The sequence below is a fragment of the Miniopterus schreibersii genome, assembly GCF_964146895.1.
Source record: "Miniopterus schreibersii genome assembly, chromosome: 6".
NCBI classification, from domain to species: domain Eukaryota; kingdom Metazoa; phylum Chordata; class Mammalia; order Chiroptera; family Miniopteridae; genus Miniopterus; species Miniopterus schreibersii.
In genome coordinates this window covers 77,981,893-78,004,974 of record NC_138107.1, presented here as the reverse complement: position 1 = coordinate 78,004,974, position 23,082 = coordinate 77,981,893, and the positions used below count along the sequence as shown (strand labels likewise).

At 43.9% G+C, this 23,082-nt stretch overlaps 1 protein-coding gene across 2 annotated transcripts in view; it reads right to left on the bottom strand.

The window, feature by feature from the left end:
• Nucleotides 1–21,629, bottom strand: part of UTRN (utrophin) — a 398,636-nt gene extending 377,007 nt beyond the window's left edge. Inside the window, exons 1-2 of one of the 2 annotated variants that reach the window (XM_081141495.1) lie at nucleotides 21,114–21,629; nucleotides 16,345–16,487 (exon numbers count right to left, since the gene is read on the bottom strand). In XM_081141495.1, the coding sequence (XP_080997621.1) occupies nucleotides 16,345–16,423 (79 nt within the window). In that variant the 5' untranslated portion in view covers nucleotides 16,424–16,487; nucleotides 21,114–21,629. Of the gene's footprint in view, nucleotides 1–16,344; nucleotides 16,488–20,522; nucleotides 20,709–21,113 lie in introns of those variants that run through there. The other variant, XM_081141496.1, reaches the window with a different exon arrangement.
• Nucleotides 21,630–23,082: the final 1,453 nt, after the last annotated feature.

The window sequence follows — 23,082 nt, the reverse complement described above, 5'->3', positions numbered from 1 at the left end:
GGAATTTTGAGGTTTCTCTGGTATACCAGCTTAGCCTCTCTCTAATATATTTTGCAAATGATCTAAATACACTGTAAATAAGATTTTGGGAGGTATGCTAAAGCATACAATATGAGTCAACGACAGTGATCCCGGACAAAAACCGAGAGTACCAAGCCTTAGCGGAAAAAAATAAAAAGTGGAAAGAGAAGAATTTTGTATGGATACAGAGTCTTTTTTTCCCTCCAAAAATCCTACCAGAAAAATGAATCAAATATATAGTTCAACACACAAGAAAAAGTAAATAAAAGAGTTCCATGGGAGAATTAATCATAGCATCTAAGGGTCTATAAAATGACCTGAAAATATTCAATCTAACTCAGAATGTCTTCTTGTCAAACAGAAAAGAGAAAAAAATTAAAAAGCAAAATTCTAGATATACTTAAGAAATAAAAACACAAAGTTTGCATGTGTGATATAATTAAAACCATTTTTACATGCTCAGTTTAAAAGACCAGAAAGCATACACTCCCACTAGAATCAATATGTACATCGTAGGAAGAGCTAACATTTCATTTATTGAGTGTTGCTATGTATCTAAGTGCTTTACCTATATTAATTTATTTCATTTTTACAACACGAGGAAGCAGGTACAAGTACTATGCCCATTTTATTGATAAGGAAGCTGAGGCACAGAGCAGCTTAGCAATTTGCCCAATATCACGCAGTCAGTAGGTGGCCACACTTATATTCCAAACCACATCATCTGACCGACGTGGCAGTCAACCACTCCCTACGGTATGACCCCAAGAGAGTGCTAATAAAAATTTGAAACCCTTAGGAGTTTCTTAGTCTGCTTTTCAAATATTGTGTAAAATAATATCTTGCTATACTTGATACCAAACCCACTTGAAAGATAAAAGGCTTATCCCAAGTGCCCTCTTGCAATCCTTTCTATAACCCCAACAAGCTTGCTCTAAGAACCCAAGGGTGGGGGATACTTGGGAAGAGGAGATCACTGCAGACAAAACCAAAATTACAGCAATGAGGAAGATGGTAAGAGAGCACAACCCTTCACTAGCACAGCTATGACCATCAGCATTAACAATTTGGTTCTCTGGAGCTTATAAAGCAATCAGTGTGAGGTCGTCCAGTCCACACTCCGTACCTTATAAACAAATCGATTAATTGTACAGAGACCGATTGATTTATTCAAGGCCACAAAGCTGGTTATTTGCAGAACCAAGACTAGAACCTAACTCTTCTCTTTTTAGTAGGACACCCAGGTTTTCTGGAATTTATCAACTAAAGCAGTGTTATTAAACTATGTTCCAAAAACCATGAAGGATCCTCAGGGACCTGGGTAAGCAACCTGCCACTCCCACCCCCCCAAAAAATCCCTGCTTTATAGAAAGCTCCGCCCTGCCTCTCAGCTCTTCATTAAAGAGGAGAGCAATGCACTGTCACATTCCTAAAATGCACCTCCATCTAATACTTATTTTCAGAAAGACTTCAAGGAAGGGAGGAAGGAAAGGAGGGAGGGAAGGGAGAGGTAAGCAGGCTCCAAATCTCATAACAAAACCAAGTATTAATTCCTTACTTTCAAGAACCCTCTACTTGGGCCTTTTGGAGAGCTTAATCTGAAGACGGACTCCATCTCACAGAAAAGCTATCACCATCATTTCCTTAAGTGGGCCTTTCTGTGCAAAATAGGAAATTAACATATTCTCTAAATAAAGGACACCCTTGGAAAAGAAAAAGCAGTTGACAACCTTACACTGACATATATCTACATCACTTTGGCCTGAGTCTTATTTCCTGTCTGACTGTTGAAAACATCAAGTACCACCAGCCAGCTTTTGAGAAGCACAGTGGCAGACTAACTTAGAGCTAAGCAGTCGGTGCAAGAAGACAGAATGAAGTTTAAACGGTTATTTGTATTGGGGATTACACATTTGTTGAAAGCAACAAAAGACGCAATTTGTTTTCTCGCTCAACATGTATTTACTGAGCATTTACCCCAAGTCAGGTACTGTTCTAGATACCAGCCATTCAGCCCAAACAAAAGACCTGCCCTCACGGACTTCACATTGCAGTGGAGAGAGACAGGCATTAGCACAGCAAACAAGTAAATGGAAGAGTGTGCCGGGGTGATAAATGCTATGGAAAAAAATAAAGCTGGGTAAAGAGGGTAGGGAGAGCTGAAGAAGGGAGGGTGTGCAGTTTGAATCAGGTGGTCAGGTGGGCTGCATAGGGGAGGGAGTCAGCCATGTGGTTACCTGAGGGAGGAGAGGGCAGGCAGGGGCCACCAGGGCAAAGGCTCTGACCTGGGAGGACACCCACCGGCTGTGAACAAGAAGCATAGAAAGCCAGGCAGGGTCACTGGGAGCCCTGCATTTCACTCTGCTGCTGGCTGAGACCTGCTGCAGTGGGGCACAGCTGGAAGCTGGGAGATCCCGAAGGAGGCGACTACAGAAATTGAGATGAGAATGACCATGGCCTAGACCAGGGCGGTGGCAGTGGAGATGGTAAAGTATGAGCAGGTTCTGTGTAAACAATATCCAAGGAATAGAGTCAGCACTTTTTGCTGATGGATTAGATATTGTTAAAAAAGAGAAAGAAAGAAAAGACTACGGGATGACTCCAAAATTTTTGGCCTGAAGTTTTATAGAAGAAAAATAATCGTAGTATACTGATGAAAAGGGTCCACAAAAGAGGGAAATAGCAGGGATTCAGAAGACAGAGGAGAGAGATCCTTGAGGAAGCAGGAAAGGATGGGCTTTCAGTACACTGCTGGGCTGCCCTGGGCAGGGGCCGGTTGGAGGGAGATGTGGCGTCGAACCTTGTGGATTCCTCCTCAATTTTCTTAGACAGGAGTAGGCAAGGTCATCAGCTAACAGTCAGACACGGAGGAAGGCACAAATGTCTCAGGAGAAAGGGGACCGTATGAAATACTCATCCAAGCAGCGGGAAAGTGGTTGCCAAGCAGCATTAAGGTCTCACGTGTGATCACAGGTCACCCTGGGTAATGGCTGTGTGCTCTCTGTCCTCCAGCCCCGCTCCTCTGCATGCAGGCCAGTGCAGAGGGGGTGGAGAGCTAGATTTAACCAGGGGTGGGGTTTGCCACAGCTGTGACGAAGCGAGGAGAGCAAGGGAACCCAAGGCATGAGCAGAATGGTGATTGCGACCAACTCTAAATCTCAGTAAAGAACAAAGAGAGGACTTGAAGGGGTGGGGGAAGCGTAACGGTCATAGGATGGATGGACTATAAACCCTGCTGGGGCCAGAGACTGCTAGAGTTAGGGTACAGGAGGGAGGGGACTAGACACGTAAGGCGTGGTGGGTAGAAACTGCGACGCTTAAAATTTAGATTACAGAGGGGCTGCAGCCTTCAGAGATGACGTGGTTGGCCAAGAGAAGTTCAAAAACTGAGAGAGTAGAGCGTTAGGATGATCTATGCTTATATTGAAATCACTAAAACAAAAGTAACTTTGAGAGAGAGTGACAGTGAACCAGGAGCTAAAATCTCGGAGAAATTAGAGTGATGGGGAAACAGGGGACAGAATGGCTTCTCAACAATGACGTTGAGTTGGCGATACAATCTGATGACATGGAGAGGGTCTGATCCAGGCATGATATGAGGAGCAAGGGGAACGAACACCACTGATCTCTCTGGGAGTGAGAGAGGGGTGGAGAGAAGAGGTGCAGGGGAGGCCATCACGGAGCAGGTGAACCATTACTCTTATCACTCCATGAGTAAAGGAGAGACTGACTGGCCTATTTTCAAATGACAAACACATCAACATTTTTGAGAAACAAATTACCTTTGGTGTAAGGAAAAATAAAGCATGTGATACCCACTCCACCAGAGCTTGATGAAGCACAGGTTCCATTAATTTAAAAAAAAAAAATCTAAACCAGATTGTTAATTAGTAATTTATGTCTGATTATTTGCCACTTTTAGCAACAAAAGGGAAAGGTTCATCAACAGATAAAAATTCATTACATGCAAAACTGGGTCAAACGTGATCAGAAATTATGCCCTTCAAACTTGTGTCTACCCACGCTGATTCTAGCAATCAGGCCTTTTGTTCCAATGGCTCCGAGACCACAGAGGCAACATAAGGTTCAGAATTTGGGTTGTGGCAAGAGTGTGGGACCCTAAACTCATGCCAGACTATCAGACAGCCAAGTTAATTTCCATCAGAAAAGACGGGAACTCCACAAGAGACACAATCCTAATAAGACCCGACTTTTGATGGATCACTACCTCCTTTGAAAATATAATGAAAACTGTGCACACCTTTTCCAGAAAATACGCAGAGGCACACATGTAAAAAAAAATTTTACATATTGCATGCATTTCTCAACAACCCCCTCCATCCCTCCCCAAGCCGGCCAGGTGAGCTAGCATAACATCTGCAAGTCGGCTTCCTGTGACTCTCGGGGATAAAAATACTAAAAACCAAAAGCCACTTCTTAGCTCCTCATCTTCCACGGCCACAATCTACCACTTTACAGTCCCCTTTCTCCAGATGCTCATTCTAAGGGCAGTCAAAACTCTCAGAAAATACAAAGAGAAATAAAACAGTTCTTGATGCAATTTTGAGAAATGTTAAGGATATGTTTAAAACAGCGCCATGGGTTACCGAGGAAAACACGTAGACAGGCTTCCTCCGCCAGGTGATGCGTTGGCAAGCAGCCTTCTGCCTGGCCGCTGTGTCCCATCACATCCATCTCCTACCTAAGGCCTTCCAACTCCCCTCTCCTCCATCCCAGCCACCACGCCTCGGTTCAGGTGGACAGTGCCACTTACCCTTCGACGGTGACAGTCACACAGCGGCCCTTCAGGCCCCAGCCTTGCCCTATCACCCGTCCCAACCCAAGTCACCTCTTCTCCTGAAGAGACTATCTGATCAGATCAGCCCTCTGCTTAAAGCCTCTCTTTTTTTTTTTTTTAATATATCTTTATTGATTTCAGAGAGAGGAAGGGAGAGGAGAGAGAGAGAGGCATCAATGATGAGAGTCATTGATGGGCTGCCTTCTGCATGCCCCAGACTGAGGATCGCGCCCGCACCCCGGGCATGTGCCCTGACGGGGGATCCAACCACGATCTCCTGGATCCTAGGTGGACACTCAACTGCTGAGCCCCGCCTGGCCGGGCTACTTAAAGCCTCTTGAAGGCAGCATCTCCAGTTGCCAGAGGGGGGAAAAAAAAGCCCACAGTAAATATGTGACCTGATATTAGAATTGGGGTTGATGTTGAGTGTGTGTGTGTTGGAGTAGTGTGAGAATTACCTAGACATTGGAAGGATTTATTTTAATGCTCAGGTTTGAAAAAATAGGAAATATTTCAAGCATGCACACAGATAACAGTAAAAGGACACGATGTACATCATTGTAGGGGGTGCACAGCAGAGACTTGCCCTGCAGGACGGAGGCAACACTTGCATTCATTCCCTCAGCAGCTGGAAGTGCTGCCAGCTGAGCCGTTTGTATTTTAGGAAGTATTTATGAATACATAAACATTGCATAGTAATTTCTGTAGGTATTTGGACTTTCTATGTGGTTCCATTCAATGAATTCTGCAGCTTGATTTTTGTTTACATTCAAAACTGTTTTTAAGATTGACCCTTGCTGAGATCATTGGCTCTTTAAAATATGATCTAAGCAAGTATGTCAAAATATTAATAGCTGATAAATTTCAAATGAGGGCACACATATGTCTGGTATATCATTTCCTGTATGTTTATTTATATTATTTTTTAATAATATTAAAATTAACATTTTATATTTAAAAAACAAAACAAAAAACCTTTCAGAGTTACCCTTTAGGATACAATCGAAACTCCTGGCTGCGGCTTACTATACTCTTCAATTGCTGGTCTAAGCTAAACTTTCCAGCCTTTTCCCTCAGTCTTAACAGTCCTCCACCTCTCCACCCTTTCTCTAATTTGTATTCATTCTTCCGATGGTATCGATGCTATCGTACATATCCATCTTCAAAGATGCCGTTCCTGAGATCCCCTCCACATCAGCTATCCTTCCAGGGGCTCACACAGCATCCTGTGCTGTTTTACTTTTTAAAACTGTGTAACTGCTTATTTAATTCACTTACTTAAAAACTTTGCAACTGCCCTCTCTAGATGAAAGACACCTGACAACTGGAACCTGTGCTGATCCGACAGCATGATACATGTTAGGAGAAATGTAACAAAATGCCATTCAAAACGTCTTCTACAAATAGGCCAGACAGATAGGTAGGTAGGTAGGTAGACGGACAGACAGATAGAGACAGATAGACAGACAGACATAGATACAGATAGAGACGGACAAATGAAGTCCTTCCTTGATGACTGCCACTGCTTAAGATAAAGCTGAATCTTAACAAAAGGTAGATTCACAGCCAAGACCGCCAATTAAACCGGTCAAATAAAAAATGTGATGTTTCGAACACCTCAGCAACACAGTGTTTTCTGATGAGACCATTTGTATTCTTAAAAGTCAAGGGGACTACCATTCTGGAATACTTGGCTTATATACTAGAATTTAAAGTTAGCCTACTGGATATAACGATTTCAAAGATGGAACTTAAAAGATAAACAACATGACAATAACAGCCTCTTCTTTCCTCAGTTCCCCAAATCTCCACAGTAGAGCCTCACATTACAAAAAGCATGTTACCTGAATAATTATGACGTCTTAGCAGCCCAGCTTTATCTACTGAACTCTGACCTTCCCATCACTTAATTATTCCGTTAATGAAGAGGTATCTCTCAATATCTGTTCTTAATTTATTTTAATCTGCATTTTCTCATCCTATCTGAAATTATAGTGACATTACATTCACAGCATCACATGAAACATCTATGCGATTAAAGACCCTCTGAAATAGTTTTCCAGGCTTTATTTGCACATATATTTTCTTTTAGCTGCCCAAGACTACTATTTTCACTTTTAGATGAGATGAATATTACCTTTCTTTGCTACCATTTCAAAGAATTTTTATATTGTACTAAATAAACATGAGTAAATTTCTTTTTTCTCTCATTTTAATTAATCTACTTTTTTTGCCCTGAAGTATGACCTTTCTTTCAGAATATTATGTAGAAAAAATACAAATGCTATTGAGACTTAATTCAATGTAAGTTTTCCTAAATAAAGTGACCAAGAGGCAATGTAGAAAAACAGCAGTAGCCCTAGCTGGTTTGGCTCAGTGGTTAGAGAATCAGCCTGGGGCCTGAAGGGTCTCAGTTCAATTCCAGCCAAGGGCATGTACCACAGCTGCAGGCTCGATCCCTGGTCCTGGTTGGGGTGCGTGCAGACGGCAACCAATCAATGTGTCTCACATCAGTGTTCCTCTCTCTCACTCTCTCTTTCTCTCTCTCTCTCTCTCCCCCCCCTTCCACTTTCTCTGAAAAGCAATGGAAAAAATATCCTCAGGTGAGCATTAAAAAAATAAAATAACACCTGGCCGGAGGGTCTCAGTGGCTGAGCATCAACCTAGGATCCAGAAGATAGCAGTTCGATTCCCGATCAGGGCAAATGCCCGGGTTGCGGACTAGATCCCCAGTTGGGGGCTTGCAGGGGGCAGCTGATCAATGACAACTCTCTCATCATTGATGTTTCTATCTCTCCCTTTCCCTTCCTCTCTCTGAAATCAATAAAGATATGTTTTTAAAATAAACAAACAAATAAATAAATAAAATGTTAAGAAACTAATCAAGTTAAGACAATTATTTCAGGAGGAAGAGCTAATAACTGAAAGTGTTAAGAATCTGAATTACAACATGATTTGAAAAGCTATACTTCTGATTAAAAAACATAAAACAAATCCCATGCAGGTCAAGTGCACCATGAGGCTTTAGATGTGTTGTGACTCACTGCCAACCATCTTTCAGAGCCTTCTGCCTCCTCCTTCTGCACCTGCGCCACGCTGGTCCAAGGTCCCAGCATCTCTAACCTCAATTACTTTCTCAGCTCTTACCTGCTCCCTGCCTCCCTCCAACCCTGCTCCCTTCTAAATGTATCCTTCATACTGCCGACCAAGTCATCTTTCTGAAAAGCAGTAGGGAGCTTGTCATTAACACACTTCAAGCCCTGTAGTGACTCCCTACAGAGAAAAGATCACACCTCTTGGCCTGTTTCAAAAGAGCTTTCAAATCTGGCCCAACCTTTCCCATCCCCTGCCAAACCCCAGCCACACTCACCTACCAGGTAAGGACTCAAAATGCATTGCTCTCCTGCAAGTGCCCTTCCTTCACTGTCCCCATAGCTGTCTCCTACGCATCCTTCAAGGCATACCTTCAATTCCCCCCTCTTAGGGTCCTCTCTAACCAGCCCCTCATTCCCACCAAGGCAAGAACCTGTCCTTCCACCTTCGGTGTCCCCACGGCCTTGTGTATACCACGCTGCTGTTGTGCAGGGATGTCTATTGGTGCCTCTCTGCCCCAGGAGCCTGAGAGCACCTTAGGAACTGACAGACACACACCTTACTCACCACTGAGCCCATCATCTAGCAAAAGGAGTGAACAATAGCCATTTGCTAAGTGAACAAGGTGTGTATAGAAGCACACCTGATTTTTTTAAATCGTGAAAGTACACTGTAAGCCTTTACAGAGCTTAGTCTGTGGAGACTAAGCTACCTCTGGCATCGGAAAGTCAAATTAGGAAAGCATATACCCATACACAAGCAAACAGAGCCAAAAAATAGAAACAAAGAGCGAACAGGAGTGAGAGATGGGTTCTGCCTCATGATCAGAGTGTAGATGGGGGGGACAGGGTAAGCATGGGGGGGAGAGGAAGTGGGGGTGAAGAAAACAAGCAACTGAGCACAGGAAACAAAGCAAGCCATCCAGCACAGGGGCTCAATGAAGGAATATTTCAGCGCTGAATATTCCAGTATGATCTTCGGGCTCAATGGGCCACAGTAAGAATGCACCAAGTGCCTTCACTCTCCTGGCCCACTTTCCACAGGTTCACCTTTGCTCAGCACAACCCAAACTCCTCAAAACACAAGACAAAAGGGAAAAAAAATCCTATACCAAGATATCTGCTTCCTTTTGCAGTTGCTTAAAGGGAAGTGTTTACACGTAGAAATAATCTTGACCATTTGCCTGGAGCTCTCCTTGCTCCTCAGAAATGCACAGACCACTCACTCTCTTTCGTTCCGGGAGCCTTAAACCTGCCTCCTTCGTCCATCACTCAATGGCAATAAACAGAATAACCCGAGGAGCTTGTTAAAACTCCAGATGCCGGGGACCTGCTCACATGACTGAGGCGGAATCCCAAGGGTGGTTGTGACATGCAGCCCGGGCTAGAAACTCCACGTGGAATGAGCCCAAAACCTGACTTTCAGAAGGAAAGCATATGCATACATCTATGTAACTACTGAGTTAATGTTGACATGATTCACACACAACGTATGAAGGGCAAGAGAACCAACCAATTAGTTTCAACCTCAAAATGCTATGCCCACCCCCACACACACAGTCTCTTCACATAAAGATCATACCAAAATCTTAACAAGAAAATGGAATAGAAGAAATTTGCAAGTATTAACATCATGGAATTAGAGAAGATCTAAACAGATAATACTTTTCCAGTTATAGTACCTGTATTGATTGCAAAGTTGTACCAATTTAGGGACATAAAGTGATTATTTTTATTGGATTCCCCTGCTACTCAGAAATGTGATTATGTGTTTTTTTCTGCCCTTTCAAAAAAGTTTTGCTTCATAATTAAATGCAAAAATTACTGAACGAGACAGAAATCAAAAGAACTAGCCAGCCACCCACCCACCAAAAAAAGCCTATTTGAGAACATTCACCTATGAAATGTTACTCACACTTTACACTTTGAGCTCAATGGCTGTAATAGACAGAATTGATTTTTCTTTTTTTTTTTGAAGACACTGAATTCTCAAAACTGATGTGAGGTTTCACTAGGCCAGGAGTGCAAGCTTCTGACCGAGAAGCCGCACCGGCTGTAAATAAACCTCGGGCGCTGGGTTGTGCGAAGGTTCCGTGGAGCTGGCCTGTGCACATCCAGGGCCAGAAGCAGCAAAGTGGAAGGGCTGGGGCTGGAGAGGATTTCTCAGCCCACAAGCCATCACTTGGGGAGTAAATTCCCATGTATTTAAAACTCACACCAACTCACCTTCCAAATACTGACTCCAGTGTGTCTGTTATTATACAGTTAAGACATACAAAAATAAAAATAGAGCAAATATCTCTCCCTCCACACCCAGCTTAAGGTGGGGGAGGGGGGAAGCTAGCCAGTACATCCGAAAGGAAACCACCTGCACATCCTTTCATGATTAAATTTTAACTAATATTTACAACTGCTTCAATGACTTCACATGTTCCTTTGTTCCCTGAAAATCATCGTATCAGCCTCTAGTTCAAACTTCTGGCCCCGATGAAGGTTCAATAAAATGGAGTTTTCCATTCTGTCTATATAATTAATGTACTTCCACTGCCCAGAACATTCTTAGCAATTCACGTTTTCCTATCGTGAACGGGTCGCCTACCAAGCTCTCACAACCACAGGAACAAGTCAGGAGAATCACATTAATCCAGAAACTTTTCTTTGATTGCATTATAGCAGCGTAACAAGGAAACAACACAGAGATTTTACAGGCATCACAAGAATAGCTGCGCGACTCCGTCAGAGTTGAATTTCCATCGGGGCTACTTGTCCCTCCCCACAAATCCCCAGGGCTCATGGAAAAAACCAAACCTGTTCAAAGACTTTCCTTCAGAGCACAGGTATGCCAGCCATGCAAAACTTCAGGGGAAAAAAAACACAAAAACTAATTTTTAGTCCCTTAAGCTCTTTAGAAAAATCCCTGCAGAGATATTTCTTTAAATGAAACAGAAAGAAGCAGCCCAATGACTCCCTAAACACAACTTAACCACCGTCCTTCGGAAAGAAAGGCTTCTGAAAGATAAACAAATAAGCTCATGTTCCTCGTAATTTTCATAACGCTGACTCTTTCTAAGCAAGCTGACTTTATTGTAAATGTAGCACCTTTTTAGCAGGCTTGCTGTAAATGTAACCAGGTGTAATATTCCATCTTAAATAATTCATTTTCTTTTTATTTCACTGGCCTTCTCTTCTCTTGCCTCCCCTCCCCCATCTCTTACCAACTCTTTCAACCCACAGATACCCATCTGGGCATCAGACCAGGACTTGAACTGTGCCAAATCGCAGTGCATCTGAAATCCACTACCTTTTTTCACCAGCCAGTGAAAAGCCTTGAGCGGCAGTCGGAAGAAAAGAGAAAGGAGAATGCACGTCAGAAACAGATTATCAATTTCCCTGCCTTCCACCCAGAGGACTGCCTGTCCTCTGGTATTTTCCCCTTTGCTAACTCTTCACAGAGAATGACAAAGACCAGAGCCAGGGAAGGCCAGGACAGGTCTGGGAGCTGCAGGTCGCACCTCCTACAATTTGGCCCTCCCTTGGCAGAGCTATGAGGACAGCTGGGGGCCCAGGAAAGCTCTACCTCACAGCCCAGGGTCCCAGCCTAGGCCATAAAGGAAGAGGCACAGGCATGTATAAATCCAATTAATACTGTGAAAATTTTGTAAGCGATAGATTTAGGCACCAACTGAAGAAGAATTATCCACAAGCAACGAAATTAGGAGACTTGGTGCCATGCGGAGATCAAATACAGGGTTTTTGGAGTCAGATCACCTGAGAGCTCTAACCCCAGATATGGCACTTTCTAGCTCTGTAAGCCTTTTTCATTAAATAAACATTCATCGATCACTTACTAGGAGCTAGGAGCCAGGCTCACTCTCAGGGATGTATTGATCCCTGCACCTTTGGAATTAAATTCTAGTGGGAAGGACATTAATAAATACACAAAACAAGAAAAGTGCCAGATAGTGTTAAGAATATAGAGGGAACTTAACTAGAGTGATGCAGTCAAGAGTGACTGGGAAAGCTACTTTCCTTTCCTTTTCTTATTCCTCTCCCAAGGGCATGCTTAGAGAGAGGAAGATACATCGAAGTAAGAGAGAAACATCAGTCGGTGGCCTTCTTTATGCTCCCCAACTGGGGATCAAACCCTCAACCCAGGTATGTGCCCTGACCGAGAATCCCTGCAACGTTTCAGAGCACAGGACGATGCTCGACCAACTGACCCACTCTAGCCGGGCAAAGGAGAGCTACTTGCTAAAGATATGTTGGGAAGATCTCTCAGAGATGGCATTTAAGTCTAAATTTAGACGATAACAAGGAGCCCATCAGACAAAGGCAGGTGTAAAGGGATGTGCAAAGGCCCTGAGACAGGCAAACGGGGCCTTTGGAGAACTGGAAGGCAGGCCAGTGTGTTCAGTTACTTCTGTGTGGGTAGCTCACTTTTGCCACTTGTAAAACAGTAGTTGTGAGAATGAGACTCTTGACAACACATCTGCACACAGTCTGTATTCAATAAATGTAAACTGCTAGAGTTTCCTCCTCATCACCGCCAAGGAGATCCCATCATGGAGGTGTGCAGGCAGGGGCTGGGTAGCCGCCTCGAGGCACGGCCGGGTTATACTGCCCCTAAAAGTCCCTCAGCAGTTAGATCCCAGGACCAGTCGAGAGGAAAGAAGAAACGGTAAAACTGTTACACTCAGGCTTCCTACCCAAGGCCCTTTAAAGAAGGCACTGAATCATGCAACAGCGGGGCGCCTACCTGACTAACTCATTCCAAAGGGCCCTTCCCATCTGAGAGCCTATGATTCGAATCCCCAGGTTGTCAAAATCCCCACAGGTAGCCAGGTGACACTGTCTTTAGCCTTGAGATCTACCCCCGCTAGGAGGCTCTAGGTTAAAACCGCAACAGAACTGACAAGAAAAGGATGGCTTGTTCTGTCTCACCAGCTTTAATACGTGTTAGCTACTGACAGAATGACGGAGCAACGAGGATATTCTTCGGCTTGACATGCATCCCAAACCATTTTATTATTTCATGTTTAACATGTTCCAAGCAGAAATGTACACATCACAGACTCCATTGGCAATGTTTCCCTTTAAAAACAAACAAACAAGCAAACAACTCTATACCTTGGCCTACTCTCTCAAAATATTTACTTACTTGGTGAGCTTTCTGAAGCCTACTAATTCAGGCTGTCAAAGACGCAGTTGCTGATGACAAACTTGGCTTAGGTATCTTTAAGTTAGGAAAACAAAGGTCTCCGTTTACCTCGCCCCAAGATCTTAATCATTAAAGGTCATATTCTTTCAAGTTCTCTTCAAAAGTTCACTCAAATCCAAGGTAAATGTACCACAACCATAAAGAAATGTATGGTGTCATATATCCATGAAACTATTTCACCACCTACCCTTGATAATTTCCTATGTCTGTTTAGAAGGTGGAAATCACATAAAAAATTTAAAACCTCATACAAATCATAAAGCCAAGTAATACTGAATGAGGGCAATATAAATAATCCCAATAACTAAATATAAAATGCACAAATATTTGTATTATGTCAGGCTTTGAGCCTTCCAAACTCAAGGATTTGGGGAGGGGGGAGAAGGAATCTTCATAAACCAAAAGATTAATCAATTTACTCTCAACATTAGTTTTTCCCACCCTAATCTTTGCTCCCTCCTCCATATCCAATCCCCAAAAGGAAAAAACCTAGAGGAGCAGACTAGAATTGAAATTCTCCTATAGAAAAGCATCCCTTTAAAACAATGAAAAGGCAACGACTTAGGCATAGAACATGTCCAGGAAAGATGTTTTTTTGAAATGTCTTATATGTAGATGATTCCTTTGACTTAATCTGAACTAAAAACCCCTATTCAGAATGTACATTTGGACATACCAAAAGACATTACCACTGTGTACCAATATTTACCTTAAAAGAATCAAAACTGTGTTTTCCAGAAAGCAGAATTGGGGCTAACAGGCCCATTCAAATCCAAATGTATCTACTGGCTTTTGCAACATAATCCAGCCAAAGGAATGTGATCCATGTCTCAGCTATGCAGCAGCTAACTTTTCAGTGTGTTTTGAAGTAGGTGCCACCAAGGGAAAAAAATGTAACAGTCAGATCCTTGGCATTAAAACACTCTAAGCAATCTGAGAGTCTTTAGAAATAAGAACCACGTAATACAGGCTCATTGAAGAACTTTAGAAAATACATATGAGCAAAAAAGAAAAATAATAATCCCAAGATGCCAAGGTAGCACTATAAACATTGTAGTGTACAATCTGCTAAATTGTTCGAAAAAATAATTTGCACATAACTGAATTCATATTGCATATATTTTTTTACTTAACCATGCCAAGAACCTATTTCTATATGTATATACACATATCAATAACATTTTTATGAATGTATAATCTTCTACTTTATGAGTACACCCTCATATAATTAACTCCAATGAGATTCTCTATGTCAGTTCAGATTCACTTAGTGTATACACTAAGTGAATACAGTAAGTTGATCTCTAACTCCTAAAATTATCTGTCCATGGCACCCTATTTTAATGACACATTAGAACTTTGTGCTCTTTTCACAATACTTGGGGAAATTATGACTTAACCAGTCCTCAATACTGGATTTTTATGGTGTTTACACCATTCCTATTCTAAAAATGCTGGGATCTTGCTTGTGCATTTCTGTATATTCTAGGAAATAATTCTAAAAATAGAGTTAATGGGCCAATTGGTATACACATGTTAAAAACATGTGGCAATTTCTGCCCAACTGTCCCCCAACAGTCTATGGGAATTGTAAGTCTTTTTAAATGATAATTTTTAATCTAAAGAATAGTCTGGAAGTTACGTGCACTCATCATATACACTTAGTATTTCGAAACTTATACAATTATTTTTTTATGGGCATGGGTAAAGCACATAGTTATAAAGATCAAAGGTCTTACTGTAATAGAGGGTGACAACTATTTAAGAATATACCTCCTTACAATGTATGGAACTTGACCAGCATGGATATGTTCAACTGTCTCACTTTCACTTTCTTCTTTGTTACATTTACATAGTTCTAGATATACATTCTACTCTTAAGAAGATATTGATAATCCCTTATTCTACATAGTACATTATATTACTAAATCATTTAAAACAAAAAGAATTTTAGAGGAAGAAACATCATCAGAGCATTCCTTAAAACAAGATAGTAAGCTGTAATGTACCCTCAAGAGATCCTTCAAGCTCCATAATAGTAGCTACATATTTAGAGCCAAGACTGCAATAACCAAAATCTCTACCGATCAATCAATACCAGTATCAAAGAAAGAAATGTGAATTTTCAATGTGTATGTATGTCTATTAATTTAGAGCTTATTTTCAGTGCATATTTCTGCCATTTCATATAATAAGAAATAAGCTCCTAACATAATATAAAGATAGTACACTGAGCAAAACAGGCCATATGTTCCTTTTTTTATTTTAAAGTGACACTGGTTGTAATTTTATACCTGAGAGCCACTCTCAAGGTTACTTAAGTATAGTGTTCACACCCAGGGCGGAGTTCTGTGTAATTTTCAAAGCTCAAAAAAGCCCAGCCTGCTCAAAAATATCTCCCCTTACAGCCTGTCTCAAACTTACATTTGAAGCTTTTTAAAAATCTAGAAATTATTATTCAATACGTCTGGAGAGGAGCCAGTGCATCTGTATTTTTTTAAAAACTCCCCAGTTGATCCCTTTGAACAGTGAGAGTGGAAAAGCACTCGGTTATATAAAAAGACTGGGGGAGGGGGTGGTATCTTAGGTCCCCAATTTAAACGTTCATATGAAAACCATTAATCTGTCTTGGTCTAGTTCATTAGATTAGATTACCTAGGTGAAAACTGTACCTTGAGAAGGTCCATAAAAAGTTTCAAAAATGAAAGCAAAGGTAGGACACCTGTTGGCCTAGCCCTGGCCACCAAAAGGAACCGGGGCAAGGACATATGGCAACCAAAGCAAAACTTCAGAAGGTCCATCCTGCCAGAAACACTGGTACTTCCTACTTTAAGCATATAATCCCTTCAACTTCATAAAATAGGCTGAAAGGGAGAAAAATAAATGCTCAGCTATATTTTTGTGTTAAAGGAGGTTAGTCTGATAAATGAACAGCATTCAGCTGCCGGTCACAGCGTCACCCAGCAATGCCAGTCAGCGCAGAACGAGATTGAATTGGGTTGAGAAATTAAGATAGGACACTCAGAGACATTATGTTACCCTTTACAATATAATACTCCTTTGTCAGAATTATGTTTCTCAAAAGAAATCTGTCTCACAAGAACAGTGCTACACAAGCCACACACACACACACCAAAAAAAAAAAAAAACACCACCTGTCTTTTATGTAGTTTATGCATAAAAACTCATCATTTTCATAGGCTTCCACTACTCACCAGATCTGGACTTGATGATGTCACTGAACTCGTTCTGCCCGTCGTCTGGCCTGCCCTCCTCTTCTCCATACTTGGCCATCTTTGCTGATTTTCAATAAAATCCAAACACTTGACTAAATCTTCTTTCTTTAAGACATCAATACCTAAAGAGAAAAGGGAAAGTACTGACTTGAAAAAAATACATATATACATATTTTATTTAATATATATAGTCATATACAGTTATATATTGTAACCATTTATTCAGGAAATATTTATTCAGGGCCTACTATGTGTAAAGGCACTGATCTGGGCAATGGGAATAAGAGTATCAAAAAGCAATTAACTATATAATGAATTATTTCTGATATGCTACAAACATACAACAGAGAAGCACAGAGTAACATCATCATATAGCAGAGGAATCTAACCTGCCCTGGGCAACTAGAGAAGGCTTTCTTGAAGAAGGGACATTTGAGCCAAGTTTTCAAGGGTGAGAAGAATTTAATTAGGTAATCCTTGATTAAATTCAGAATTTTTTCAAATTACACATTTTAGGATAATTTGAAAAATCTGAATTTGGGCTGTATATTAGACAATATTATTTTATCAGCATTAAACTTCTTGAATATCGGTTAATGGTTTTGTCCTTGTACAAGGATATGCCTTTGATTGTAGAAGACACATGATGAAATATTTAACAATTAAGTGTGATATTATCTTCAACTGAAGTTCAAGCAGGACAGCATACATCCGTCTATTGTATGTCTATATATCTATATGTCTGTATGTCTGTACGTCTATATCTATGTACAAATGTATACATATACATGCAGAGAGAGAGACATGAAATATTGGAAAACGCTAAGTGGGGAATATAGTTAAAGAGCATATGGGGGTTTTAGGTTTATATTCTTTCTAGTGTAATATTACAGGCAGGAAATGATTGTGGCCTAAACAAGGGAAGATGGAAAGAAACAGGTGCATGTGTGGGATATTTAAATACTGAATAAAGAAGGTGCACAGGATCTGGGAACTGGATGGATACGAGAGGTTCAGGATACAAAGGCACAAAGTGACTGCCCAGCTTCAGCTGGGGCAACTGGGTAGAGGGTGAGTCATGCACTGAGCTGGGGCTCTGGAGCATAAGCCACTGAAGGAAGAAGTAATGAATACAGTTTGGATTTGCTGAGTGTGAGGTGCTTCTGAAATACTTAAGTGGAAATAACAAAAAGCAGTTGGATATACAGGTCCGATCTCAGGAATGGTCTGAATCAGATACAAATCTAAATAGTTATATCATTTTAGAAGGTGTATCATATTAATTCTGCTGGGTATAGACATCACTCAATAAAATAACTTTAATCTTTAGAAACTAATTAGTTGGACACATCTTTAGAATTGAAAGAATTGAGGGTTCTATCCTCAATACCTAACCTTTTCTTTAAGAATGTGAGGGTACAGCATCACCCTAATAGTTTCTATAACACAATGCCCCCAAAACCCAAACAGAATCAGAATTCAATCAGCAATTGGGCTCTATCCTAAGAGCCCCTTAAGTAGACTCCAAATGTGAATTAAATAATCATTGCCCTGCTGGCATGGCTCAGTGGTTGAGCATCAACCTGTGATTGAGAAGATTGCAGTTGGATTCCTGGTGGGGGCACATGCCTGGATTGTGGGCTGGGCTGCTGGCTCAATCCCCAGATAGGGGCCTGCCGGAGGCAGCCAATCAATGATTCTCTCATCATTGACATGTCTGGGAATATAACAGTCAACACATCCAAGTATTAATCTGTGAATAATGGACAATATTTCACTTATTACAACATATGTCAGAACCAGAGTTTACTGCTAGCTAGGATTAGACAACTAAATTCTTTAAATTAAGGACACATTATATGGTATTATTATTTTATATTTCATTTTGCATATGTATGTACTATTCAGTATTTTCTATATTATCTTTATGACATATAATATTCAAGGAAACATCACATTACTTTATAATATAAATATGTTACATATAATAATTATTATATTTTTATCCTGATCAGTTAGAGAAAGGGTATGTTCTAAAAACAAAGAGATCAAAGTTATCTTAGAGAAAAATTTTGTGTTAAGAGTTTGAGGCAGATAAAACAGTGATAGATTGTTAAATGATTGACTCTCCAGTAGGGAGGACTGTGTGGATTGTGGATCATCAGTCTGACAAAATTTATGAGTATAAAAAACTTTTTTCATTTTTTTATATTGCTCTACTACTGTGAAGACTTTAGGGATTACTATGAGATTAAGTTCCCTTTGGGGAATACCTACCTGTAAAAGATTTGCTGAATTCTGATGTGTACTATATTATATTCAAAAACCAAAAACTTTGTTCACAGGAATGGATGTAAAATTTTATTATAGAAAGTCAGGTTTGCCCAACAAAATTCTCTTTACTGGAAAACTAACTATCCTCTTTGAGAGATATTTCTAATGCTCTCCATAACCAGTCTTAGCAAAAGGTCTTCACTCCAGTGCTTTCCAAAGACCTATCCCACCCCATAAAAAAGCAAACTGTTTACACAGGACTTTATTTCATTTGCACATTAAATTAAATTCATTATAATATTTTATTTTGGCACTCTCCTTAAGATAATTTCTCAAATTTTCCCTTCTTGATGATCAAAATCCCTTACATGCTACAAAGATACAGCAGAAAGGGGGATCAGAGGCCAAGGGGAGAATGGGAAGGCGGGAGAAACAGTGGCAGCCACCGACTGCCACCTGTTGCCACGAGTGGTAGGGTTGAGCACCTCCTTCTAAACCGATAAATGCTGCAGCGACTTATAATTGGCTGTCAGGAGACAGAATCAAAGTTTCATCACTAACACCTTCACCTCTGGGAGATGGAGGGAAGGCCCCTTTCCACACAGGGCTGGTTGAGAAACAGAATAAATGAATGGTACGCTGCTTTAGAAGCTTTAAGCCCTTTAAAACTGTAACTTCTGGTTACGGCTGCTCTGCTTCTGGGCCCCGATAAGGATTTCTGCGAAGGTTAGCCAGGTCTTCTCACTGAAACCAATACACTAAACTCCACGTTCACCAACTGTTCTTTGGAACACGTCTGGCTGTCCCATGGACCTGAAGCCATGACGGTGGCAATAAACCAACCTGGGGTGACAGGAGAGGAGATGGTCTTAAAGGGAAAGCTAATGTTTTAATTTTAAAATAACATGGGAATTACACACTGTAAGAATACGGATATGTCCAACGATGTACAGTTTTGATGGAAATGAGATGCTGATCCTTGGGTAAAAAATACTCATTCATTGACACTGGGGACCAAAACCCTCGCTAGAAACACTGGAAAGGGAAGCCGCTGGGGGGGAAAGTTTGCCACTGTGCCTGATACATAGTAAAAGGCACCACCCACTGCCAAGAACTGCCATTCACTCTGGGAAGCGCTGCCAGGGAAGGTTAATACTACAGTGATTAATACTGTTTACAGGCCCATAAATTGTATGTAAACACCCAAAGGAGAGTTAAAGAGCTGCCTCATGGGTCCCATAAATAAGGGTGGAGGGGGCGGGAAGTGACTGCGTAACGCGGGGCCCTCGCCGCCTGGAACTCGGGAAGCTGGAGCGCCCACGAGCCGCGCTCCTCCGCGGGCCGCGTCCCCCGCGCCCACCTGCCACCAGCCAGGATGGGCCAGCCCGGCTTCCCGAGGCCGCTGCAACTTACTAAGCGGTGCCACCGCCGGTCCACGAGGCGGTGAAGCTCTGGCCCCGACGCCAGCACCCGGGGCTCCCGGGAGCTCGTGCGCTCGGGCGGCGGCACCCGCTGCACGGACCCTCGGGAGAGCCGCGTGGGACACTGACCCGCGAGGCCCTGGCGACCAAGGTGACCCGGTGGCTGGGAAACGGGAGGCTCTCCCCGGACCATCCCGGAAAGCGAAGCCCTTAGACCAGGTTAGACCCCGGGCTCTCCACTTGAACGTAAAACAAATCGCGGGTCGTCCGGCGCCAGGAGGTCCGGCGGGTTTTCTCCTTCCCTAGAACAAGTCCCTTTCCTGGCCTTGGGGGAAATTCTTTTACCAGCGAGCCTACTAGAACTTGCACAGCCTAAAATGGGTGCTTTGTTGGTTTTTCTAAGTGGCCTTGGACAACCAGAGCCTGGGAGCCGGGGCCAAAGGTGGGCATGAATGACCTTACCAGTTGCAGAAAGAGATGCCAAGGCTCCGCACCACGCACCGTCCCCTCTCCGGAGCCCCACCCTCGGGAGCAGCAACCGCCGGAGGTCGGACACGTTTCCTGCCAGGCGGAAGGCTGGGAGCTGCTCCCCTGCCCGCCGACCAAGCCGCCCGCTCCTAGCGGACACCTCCTGGGCCCCGCCTTCCCGGGCTGGGCGTGGGTGACGGGCCCCGGCCCGCCCCGGAGACCACTGGCCCCGCGCCCCTCGCCGCGCCGGGCGCAGATGCGCGCCTCTCGCAGCCCAGCGGGGAGGAGGCCGCCGGGAACCTGTCGGGGGGGGCGAGGGTCTTCCCTACGGATCCCCAGGACCTCCTCCTCTCTCCAAGTTTCGGTCGTTCTCTGTCCCACCGCGGCGGAGCAGAGCTCGCGTCCCGGGGAAAGTGTATGTACGCAAAAGTTGGTGACATCTTAGCCTCGGTGTTGAGAAGGAGCTCGGGACGCCGATCCTGGGCGCAGGAGCCGCAGAGAAGTCCGCCTCCCCGCAGCCCGCGCCCCGCTCCCCCAGCTGGGGTCCCATCGCCCGGCGGGGGCTTCAACAGCGCACGGACTTACCTGCTCCCGGGACCCGCGCGCCCGCCTCGCCTGCCCGCCGCCGCCGTGCCCTGCGGGCCCAGGGCTCGTCTGGATGTGTTGGGGTCGTAGGAATCGCGGGGGTGGGGGTGCGAACGTGAGTTCTGTAGTGCGACTTTTAAAAAAAAAAAAAAAGAACTCTAGAGACCTAGACGAGTTCCGAATGGAAAAAAGAATTTTGACACCCGGTTAAAAAGGCGCCTGACTTGTGCAATCTTCCTGCCCAGGAGTTCCGCCAACAACAAAACAGTCCCAGCGCAAAGCTGGACCGGGCGCGCGGGCACCAAGTTTGCCAAACACTAGAGAGTTTCCCGTCGGCAGAAACGACCCAAAAGGAGGGGGCGCCGCTCCCGGTGATTCCCCGGCCGGCTCGGGAGCCCGAGGCTCCGCCTCGCCCCGCGGCGGGAGGAAGCCCGCGGCTGGCGGCGGCCGCCCGCTCTGCGCCCCGGGGCCGGGCGGCTCCACAACTCGGAGCGCGCGGCTCGCGGCCCCGGCCCCTCCTCCCGCGCCGCGCCGCGGGCGGGCCCCTTTGTTGGAGCGGAGCGCCGGAGGCTGGGGAGGAAGGGTGGGGCGCTGGATCCCTCCGTGGCGCCCCCCTGGGACCGGGCTCGCGGCCGGGCACCCCGGGGCCCGCTCTCCCGAGGAGGAGGCCGAGCAGGTCCGGTTCGCGGGCCCGCGCTGCTCCAGCGCCCCCGCTCCCCGTCTCCTCCCGCGCCCCGCCGCCACCAGCCCAGCAACTTTGTTTTGGGAGATCAGCCCCTCTCGCCTCCCAGCTCGGCCCCGGCCCCGGCCCGGCCCAGGCGGCCACCGCCGGCTGGGCTCCGGGAACGTGGCGCCCGGAGTCACCTGACCGCGCGCCCGGTCAATCAGCGCCCGCCTCGCGCGCCCTCCCGGCCGGCGGCTGGCCTGGGGCTGCGCGCCCCCGCCGCTCCCGAGTCGGGAGCTGGAACCGACGCCTCGCACGAGCACAATCCCCTTTACTCAGATTACCCCAATATGGGAGTCACGCCCCTACCCCAGGCAAACTGAGTGGTTCGGGTGATTTTTTTCTCCTGTGGAGATAAATTTCCATTTATTTGCTCCTGCGCTCACTCCATCCATCTCGGTTGGCCGACGGTGCTGATCTGTTAGCCCTAGTTTCAAGGGTACATTTATTTTATACGGTTTTCTTAGTGTCGTTTTCATATTAAGACAAACTTGAGATTTCGTTTTATATTCATTCGTACCTACAAATAGTGTTTGCGCTGACCTTATATTCCTACCTTTCCAATGTATACACACAAACATACATACACCTATTATAGAGCCTCTTTGGAGGCTGAGGGGTTGGTTAAAAAATATCCGGGGAGAAAGGAGTTTGTGCTGTGTGAGCATCTTTCTCACATATTTCATTCCCATGTGTTCCTGCTATTCTTTCACTTGATCACCAAGCTTGAGAGGGGAAAGAAAAGACCAACCTAAGTGACTAGTTGGTATAAACAAGAGGAAAGGGTGATTGACAAGCAAGCTCTGGCCTCTGGCTGATTTAGCATTTGAGAGTAAACAATTTCTGAGTTAGTAAAGATAAAACCCCTTGGAGCCTTAAGCAAATTTTTCAGAAGGAATTCACTAGCCTTTTATTAGTTATAAAGTGAAAGCTTCCCCAGTCTCTAAATGCTGTGGAGTGGTAGGAGGTCCTGAAAGATCATCTTTCTTAAAGTCTCTAGCTTAGCTTCCTTCCCTGAGGGTTTTTCTTTATATAATCCAAATAAAATCCAGAAGATTAATTTGAGATGGTTATAACTTAGTCATTCACTTTCATTCATTCATTTATTCATTCATTCAACAAGTGCCGATTCGGGGCCTGCCAGGTTCCCTGGCACTGTGAATGATACTAGTAAAAATCCCTTAGAAATCTTACCTTATAGAACTTCAAATCTAGTGAGATAAGGCATGTAAACAAGTCAGGATA